General features: G+C 39.3%; 1 protein-coding gene across 1 annotated transcript in view; it reads right to left on the reverse strand.

The window, feature by feature from the left end:
• Positions 1-3002: 3002 nt before the first annotated feature.
• Positions 3003-9286, reverse strand: part of CRB1 (crumbs family member 1, photoreceptor morphogenesis associated) — a 75448-nt gene continuing 69164 nt past the window's right edge. The window contains exon 12 of the mRNA XM_009884931.1: positions 3003-3215. Coding sequence (XP_009883233.1) covers positions 3003-3215 — 213 coding nt within the window. The remainder of the gene's footprint in view (positions 3216-9286) is intronic.

Below are 9286 nucleotides of genomic sequence, written 5' to 3' on the forward strand. Positions count from 1 at the left end.
TGGAAACACTTTCTCAAATATTTTATTACCTCTGTACAGATTGTTTTTCTACTGTCTCCAAAATTTCAGCCAGAAAGTCAAACCACTGAGAAGAGCTGAATTATTTTCCAGCCACTTCCTTATTCTTGCTCTATCTTTCACTGTGAACAATAGTACTTTCCTTCAAGTTAGTTCTCCATGCAAACTGCCTCCATCTTCAGCTGCTTTCTCTCTTTTGTCCTTTTTCTTTGAATCACATAATGATCTAGTCTGGAAGGGACCTGCTGAGGTCATCTGGTCCAACCTCCTGCTCAAAGAAGGGTGAACTTCAAAGTTAAATCTTTATTATAACCGTTCTACTGCTTCTTCTGAAATGACTTAATTCCTGTTTTTCTTCCTTTCTCTATCTCTGCTGTTCATGATCTCTATCAATTTTATTGCTTCTTTTAGCTCATTGACCAGAAATCCAAGAAACTAACGCAGGTGTGGGGAAGCATCTTCCTTGCATCCGCTTTACTATTTCAATGCTGATTTTGCCACTTGTCCCCAGCTGGAGCCTCTGGATTCTCCCCAGTTTTCGGAGCTCTCTGCCCCGAAGCCCTCCCCAGCCTGCAGCCTTACAGAACTTCTTGACTACTTACTTATTGCTTGCCCTCTTGTTCACACAAGTTCCTGTGTCTTTGCCAACCTTGCCATCTTTGTCCAGAAAGTGGCCTTATCTTTGGGTCTCTTGCAGCTTTTTTTGGGTAGAGGCTAGAGCAATGTGTGTAACAATCTGCCCAAATCGCTCTTGCTTCACTTGTGGTCTCTCATCCTCACACACTGCTCTTTGCTGTCTCGTTTGCTGAGCAGTATTTATCTCAAACCGTATTCTCTTTGAGTCAATTTCTTCTCTTTGCAAATATTTATTTATCTTTCTAAAAACGATCATGCCTAACAAACTTCATAGTATTTTTTATTATGCATTAGCAGTGTCTCACAGGGCAACTGCTGGGCTAAACCAAGTGTTTCAATTAAAACCGATTGCATCTGTTATTACATAATGCCATAACTCATAAAGATCTTCCCTGAATCTCTGCTATCTCTTATCTACCATCATATTTTTGGTAACTTATTTTTTCATTCTTTCTTTAGTCACCGTTTGAATTCTCTGAATTTAAACTGCATCTGTACAGCAACGATCTCATTCAAAATAACAAGCTTCAGTAGTAAAGCTGTAAATTAGGCTAAAATAAAATCTGTTGTGCATTTTTGCTGTGACTACATTCTGCTCCTTTAACTCGGCTTGAATCCTACCATCCGCTTACATTTTCTGTAGTGTCTTGTTTTGAAAGATATTGGTGAGGACTGCAAAATATCCAGAATGTGCTTACTATCATAGTTACTGCTAATCATCTCATACAAAAATAAATGTAAGTGACATTGATCTTCAGTAATCCCTTAAGGGGTTCATTCAAAATGAATTACGAATTGATCATTAATTAAAATGATGAGTTAAACTCTTGGATAGTGAGCGCGCATGATCTACTATGCAACTCCTGGAATAACAGTCTGGGGTTTGATGCATATATCTGGAATATTTCACAACTGCGTGAACATATAAACTGAACTGCAGGAATAAACAAGTGCCATAATGAACTTTCCACTCTGTTGCCTCTTTATTGTGGGTTCAGTTTGTGTGGGAGCAATGCTTATGCTTTAATTTCTTGACTATGTGTGAAAATTAACTGGATGAGTTACTGCTAAAATTTGTCTCTACAGTTCAAATAAACCCTGGCTGTTATTTTTGGCACATCCTTTCCTACTACAAGAATGATCACTAAATCTCTTCAAGATTTTCAGATGTCTAATTCATTACAAAATTTCTTCCGAACTTTTCTTGTTATTCTATTACATTTTATGCATGTGTTTCTTTTTCAACAAACGTTTGCAACCCTTTTGTTGCTGAGGATTACAAGGTAGTTTAATGGGGTTATCCCTGTTTTAAAAGATTAAAATTGAGGCACAAAAAATTATTTGCCCGTGATCGTATGCGGTCTCAAGTCCAGGAGAAGCACCAACCCTGTTGTCAGAGCTGAGACTTTTTTTCATTATTTCCAAGCCAGTGTTTTACCGGTAGGCCTTTTCTGCCTCTTTCCTGGTATTTTCCATGAGCTTTGGGAACATTTTTGTGCATGATTTTTGGCAGCCAATGTATGTTTGCAATGTGAAAAGCAATAGTTTTGTAAAATGGACCATCAGGTAGTATTGTAAAAAGAAAATGACACTAATGTGGATCTGTAGAATTTGCTTAAGATGTTTAGGTTCCATGTCTCCTAAGAGGTCAGATTGTGCTCACTGGAAAATTTAGGACACAGTCTTTTATACTCAGAGATATATGTGCTTTTGTGGAAAGTGAAATTCTTTTCAGTAGAAGTTGGAAGGACAGCGGGTAAAATGAGAGAACTGGAGGAAAGAAAACCAATTAAATTTGAAGCATTTATTTTGGAGAGTTTTCGCACAGCTTCCTTTTAATCCCTGATTAACAGATGAAAGTCGAGATGCTGAGACACAGCTCTAGTACTAAACCCTTTGATAACAGAATTATAATGTCTTTACCGTACAGGCTTATTTGATTTTTCTGCATCGTCTTCTGCAGCAGTGATTGCTAGGCAGTCAAAGGAAAGCACAAAGGAGAAGCTGTTATTCATATTGCATCCCAGACAGGCACTTAAATGTATCCCAGGAGCTATTACTGTCTGTAATGCCTACTGTGGATTACCAGGGCTGGAGTTCCCAGTGCAAATAAAACTTGTCCTTGGATGGGTTGGTCCAAAACAATGATAAATGGCATTGGTTCACTTAAATGCTAAGAGAATTTTAATGTTATTTAACTTAAAAGGAAAATATTCAAAATATTGAAAGCCCAAAGTCATTGTAATCTTCATAGTGAGTATTCCTGGAATCAGAATGAAAATGAACATATCGAACATATGTACACTGTCCCCTTTCAGCCATCTTCCAGGATGGAGGAGCGCTTTCTTCTAAATCAGTCTTTCCATCGGTGGTGGCTGTACCATGTTCCACATCTCCACCCGGGATCCCTCCTTCTCCTGCCGGCTGGGGCTGTAGGTCCCTTGAGTCGCCCGTTTATTGGCAGCGATGACTGAGACCACAACTGCCAAGAGGATCAATAACAAGGCCAGCGTTACTGAGCCAATGGAGGTGAATATGTTCGAGATCAAGTCAGTTGTCAACTGGAAGGATTGAAATAATGGCAATATAATTTATGTCAAGAGAATACTGAGACACACTTGAGCTACCATGGAATGAAAACAAAAATCATTCTATGGATAGGGCTTTGCATAGACAAGCTACTGCTGAAGCACCATTTATTGGTAGAGAAATACATTAACCCCTCCAGATTTTGTTTTTTCAACTCTTCAGGAAATTACAGATAGAATGTCGGATATTTAATATACAAGGCAGAGCTGGATGAATTTCATGTAGTGAGCCATTTCATCTGACAGCTTCCTATTCTGTTTGAAAATAACCTGTGAGCTAACGTGTCTGTGGATGATAGCAGTAACTCAGCAATTATTTGTTCAATCAGTTTAATAATAATTCGTTATCCCTAGTTTGGTTGTGAACATGCTATTGCCAGTCTTTGCTACTGCAAGTTAAACATAAGCTATTTTGACTGCATGCATATTCAGTCACATTTATGTTTCTCTTGCTGGAGGAGTCAAGTTTATGTGAATACTTGTACTTATATTTAGAAAATGTTGTTACTGTAAATATTTTTGTAAAATGTACGATTTCTACAGACATTCCTGCCAGTAAACTTTTGTACCGGCATGTTTGCATTAAATATCTATATAGAGGCTGCACAAGAGTGCAACTGAAATCTATTCAGTGAGAAATTAATCAGTATATTTTCACAAATATGTTTTAAAATATTCATCCAGCTCTTCTACATACAGCCTTTGTAGCTTCATCTACAGAAACACAAGCAGCACAGTACAGGATGAACGTAAGGATGCTCTGATTCATTTTCTTTTCTGTTTTCATGTGGTGGTGGGAAATGTGATAATGTCAGAAGGCACAGTGCACATAAACAAATCTGCCAGACAAATTTGATAGTTAGTAGACGAATGCTTTATACCTATGTGTTTTCATGTGCAAAAAAAATGCTTATGGTGCGGTAAGCCAATGAAGTGATGTGGTTAGTGTGGAAAAGTGGTCACTATGGACGGAATCACCCCGGCAGGAATTGAACTTCTGGGCAGATTCTGCCATCCATCATCTTTTGATTTGTATTATGAGTGACAGCTGAACTGCTATAGATGAATGCGTGCTTGAGGCTGAACTTTCAAATCCCAAAATATTTAGAAATGGAAAACAGCAGGTCAAAGCCCATTTCCCAGTTAGATACTGCATGTTACAGGATATTTTAGTGACCTCCTTACTCGTCATTTCTAAGGAACTGCAATTACAGTTCTGAGAGTGATGATGATTTTGCATTCAGCGATGGATGTACTGTAAGTGGATGCTGTTGCTGTGTGTACATTGCTTGGACTCACGCTGCTCAGATGACTTTGCAGAAGAATGACAATGCCAGAAGGAAAATATTAAAACAATCCTTCCTCTTTTTTTTTTCTCTCTCCACCTCCACACTGATGTAAAGGTCCTACTATAATAATAAAAGCAAGTTTGGCTCAGGGATTCTCTCTAGGGGATGCATGACCAGCTAGGATATTTTCCTCTGTCCTTGATGGCTAAATATATGGTTCCTATGATTTTAAATACATTTTTTTCCAATAGAAATAATCTAGTGCAGGTGACAGACCGCATGACTCCAACCCTAAAACAAGGTGGCATGAAATGTGTTGGTCTATTAAATTGTATTGGATTGGGAAGGTCATTTCATCTTCAGATGGTGATAATAGATATATTTGAGATCTTAGTTTTTCTCTGTACTGTGTTAGACTATATGATCCTTGTTCCTCTTGTCTCAGAGAGGCTGCAAATTTTTAATGGAATTTTTATTTGCATTATCTGCTCTGGGAAACTGAGGACCAAGATAGTCTAAGTTAACTCTGATCCTAGGGTTGAACAGGACATTTGTGAAAGAAACTCACTACCACAGGCAAATGGATACTGTTGCCTGGTCTCTGGTATGTGGAATTTCTGGACTTATTCTCCTATTTTGCAGTCCTTTCCATCCCTGTTGTAAGTATGTCTGTATCTATAGAGATATTTTTATTTATGATATCCCTCAAATTACTTTTCTTTCTTAATGAAAAATTTTATGCAAAGGTGTTGGGAAGAAAACAAACCTGTAACTTGCTAAAATGCAGTCATATATCTAAACCTCATTCTCAAGTTAAAATCATCATAACTGGGCTTTTTTTTTTTTTTTGGTTCTACAATAGTTACTTATTGCAGAAACCTTTCCCATAGCACACTATAGCAACCCACTACATATTTTGTTCCAATTCTTGTTTTAGTTTAACTGTTATTCATTCATTGGATTTAGTTTGGTCAACCAGTAACTTGAACTTGAAAAAACTACTGAAAATTGCCCGTATTGCCTATATCTGTGTTGGACAAAACACTTTCTCTTGAGCCAGTATGTAAAAAAAATTACCCCACTGATTAAAATCTAGAGAGCTGGAGTTCTTACCATGATCAGACACATAAGATAACTTTATTTCTGTGTTTATATTGCTTCTAATTTCTAAATATGAAAAACAGCTTTTACGTCTTCTTTTTGGCTGGACTTTATTGTTCCAGAAAAACTCTGTACCTTTCAAGTGCTGTGCACTGGTTTATCAGCCCACAGATCACTGCCTAAGTTTACAATATAGGTAGCCCCCCTTAGCAGTAGCGCTGAACTGATAACAAGAGTTGCCAGAAGGCTCTGCAGTCTGGTCCCATCAAAATCAACTGCTTCTTTAGTAATTAATGGCTGAACAGTTAAATTAGCTTGGAAAATCAACAGGCTGATCTGGAAAAAAATATCTGAAAGTGCCGTCCCTCGTCATCTCAGAGTTTGTTCATCACAGTATTTGGTGATCCCAAAAAGAAAAAGGTCTGAGCAGCATTCTTAGAAACATAGTGCAGCTGAGACAGCAAAAAAAAAAAAGAGGGTTTTTGTTACTGATCCTACTGTGTATTTTGCATAACGATAGGGAGTGGACTTAAAAAAAGCAGTTTGAATGTAAAGATCCCATATCAGTGCTTCAGGCTCTTCTGGTAAGTCCTTGCCTGTTGCTTTCACCATAGACGGATCTAGGGTATGAACCTCTCTGATGTTTCAAAGAGCAGAGCCTCTCTGACCACCATGGGACTGGTCACGCGCGTAGCTGCTTATCTGGGTGTTCACAGCCACGTAGCCAATCACTTGCGGATGCGAGTCTGAGGGAGTCCTAAAGTGCTGGGTGGTGAGCAATGCTCAGCTCATGTCTCCTTGATTAGACCACCACACTACAACATTGCTTTTCAGCTTCGTATCACACAGGCTGCTATTCTCTTCCCCACCTTAGCATGTTAAGATCTGGGTATTGAATCGACTGCTTGGGGGAGGGCCCCGTGCTATGAATATACATTTTTTTGGTGTGCTTATCACAAAGACATGGCAGAGTCCCACGCAAGAGGCTTTCTGTGGCTTAGAGCTTCAAAAGCAGAAAGGGAAAGCTCTGGAAAGGAGAGGACAAAGCGAGGAAAAGTTCATTTTGTCTCAGCACAAACAGAAAAAGGCACAGGACAGCTTGAAATTTATGAGGAGGAACATGTTACTGATTTTTTTTGCTAAAGGTCTTTGTTGTCAGGGAAGCCTATGAGACCGCCATACACTTTGAGAGACTTTCAGAAATAATTCTTGCTAATAAATGCCACATGGTGATCACAGCTATTTCTGAATGTAACTTCAGCACTGCTTATGAATAACTAAATATATGTAGGGTAACAGAAGGAGGGTTGCTTCACTGACTCTGCAATACCTTAGAGATTCTTATTACACTTTGAGCAGGAGGTTGGACTGGGAGACCTCCTGAGGGCTCTTCCAACCTGAATTGTCTTATGAGCCTGTTTAAAAGATAGTCAGTGAAAGATTTGCAGGGGTTCCCCTGCCCCTAATATACAGTAGCTGTCAGTAAAAGCTGTATCCTTAATGGTAATAAGTGCTTATGGCAAGATGATGTCATGTGCCATGGTAATACCAACAAAATGAAGTGTGCTAACATTAGAAGGCCAATCTGCTTCTCACTAAGGTATTTTATGTAGCGTGTTCTATTTATATGTCTTTGGATGTCAGCTCGTGCAAGATGACTTTATTTTGGCAAAATTAAAAGGAAGAAAAGGAAAATATTCTTGAATTTAGTTTTTGTGTAGTGAATAACTTCACCTGCAAAGACAGGAGGAAATCCAGAAAAAAGTCTTTTTTTGTCTTTTTGTAAAAGTCTTTTGGCTTTCACTGGTGGTTTCATTTCAAAGCTGATTACTTTTTTAGCTTTTTTGAATTATTAAATAAAAATGATTTAAAATGTTTAGATTAGAAAAAATAAATCATCGGATAGAGTGAAATTTCACTGTAGGGCTGGGTTTTGCTTTTCATTTGGTTATTGAAATAGATTGATTGTTCGGCTTTAGTTCCTTGATTTGCTTTGTAGATTAACAGTTTGGATAAGGAGGGCCCAGTTCACAAGTCAAAGCTCAGTAGCATTTATCAATCCAGTATACGTATGTTTATCTTTAAACAAGCCGTCTTCCAAACAGTTATTTTATAAGAGGGGAACATTAGGCATTTGCTACATATGAACATTTCCATGTGTGCCAAATGTCAAAGGCAAGTGGAATAGCACAAGGGAGCCAGAAAAATACACAGGGCCTCTTCCTCTTGTGTGTTTTACATCAGCATGACTTAGTTGATCTAATCCTGCTTTGTGTTGATAGAGGGGATTATGGCCACAGACACCAAGGGCTGAGCCAGATCAGGGAGAGAGAAGAGCTAGTTGTGGTGCCAGTGGAGAAATCGCTATGAGTGTGAGAGAAGTAGCATGAGCTTCCTAAGGACGCTGCTACCCGGGTACGAACTTTGCGTGGGAAGTGTGGCTTGGATCAAGGGTATGTGTCTTTGGGATGTGAAAGGCATAACGTGCTCTGAAAGCAGAAGCACGCCTCTGATGCTGGGCATTAAGAATTAATTTGCCTTCATTTCAGCACTCGCGTAGAAATGTGCCTGATTCTGGATGCTTCACAAGACAGAGACATCAACACAAGCTTGAAAACACAGGGATTGCCAAACCCCGGAGAATTCCTTTCTCTGCAATGTGTGGGGCTTTCTGGGAATTCTGCAGCTGCTCATGTGCACTGGAGCTTTCGTCAGCAAAGTCTCCGGTTCCTGAGTCCTGACGCCACTCACAAGGTTATCACTTCATTCATGGTAAGAACTTCTGATCCATGCCATCCAGATTTACTGCCCCCAAATCAAAACCATTTGCTATAGTAATGAGGGATGATTGGCTTGAATGGTCCTAATCCATGTCAGAATTACTTTGAAAGGTTTGAGGTCATACAGGGATAATACTGAGCAGCCGAAGAAAAGCCATTAACTTGATTAAAAAGCCCATAGATATGCTGAGTTTATTTCGTTGAGGATTTACAACCATCTTATCAGATTTTTTTTTCTGCTAAACGTTGAATTCAACTAAGAATCCCAGTAGTTCAAGAAGAAATCCAGTGAGTCATACAGAAATCTGTTACTATGAGATGCATTGATAACCCCAGCTTGTGGGACTACAGTTAATTTTCAACAGCAGTAAAGTGGCCATAAATCTATAGATTGACTTTATTCCAATAAAAGTACCTTAAATGAGCGGCACATGAAGACCCTTTGTTCATGATTTTCTTTTTCCACCTTCACAAGCAAGCACCTATTGCTTTCCCTCGCATCATCTGCAAAAAGTAGCTACTCTGTGCTAAACACCAGCCACCAGGTCCCAAGAGCTGTATTGACCTAGATGTTGGGCTGCTGAGTTGAACCAAAAATTCATTTTGGACTCATTTAAAGAGGTGGGTGGATGAGGGGATGGGCAGTGGACGTTGTCTACCTTGACTTCAGCAAGGCTTTCAACACTGTCTCCCACATCATCCTCACGGGCAAGCTGAGGAAGTGTGGGTTAGATGGACAGTGCGGTGGATTGAACAATGGCTGACAGATAGAGCTCAGAGGGCTGTGGTTAGTGGTGCAGAGTCTAGTTGGAGGTCAGTAATGAGTGGTGTCCCTCAGGGGTCAGTACTGGGTCCAGTCTTGTTCAATATATTC

This window comes from Charadrius vociferus, unplaced genomic scaffold, assembly GCF_000708025.1.
Source record: "Charadrius vociferus isolate BGI_N301 unplaced genomic scaffold, ASM70802v2 scaffold163, whole genome shotgun sequence".
Classification (NCBI taxonomy): Eukaryota; Metazoa; Chordata; class Aves; order Charadriiformes; family Charadriidae; genus Charadrius; species Charadrius vociferus.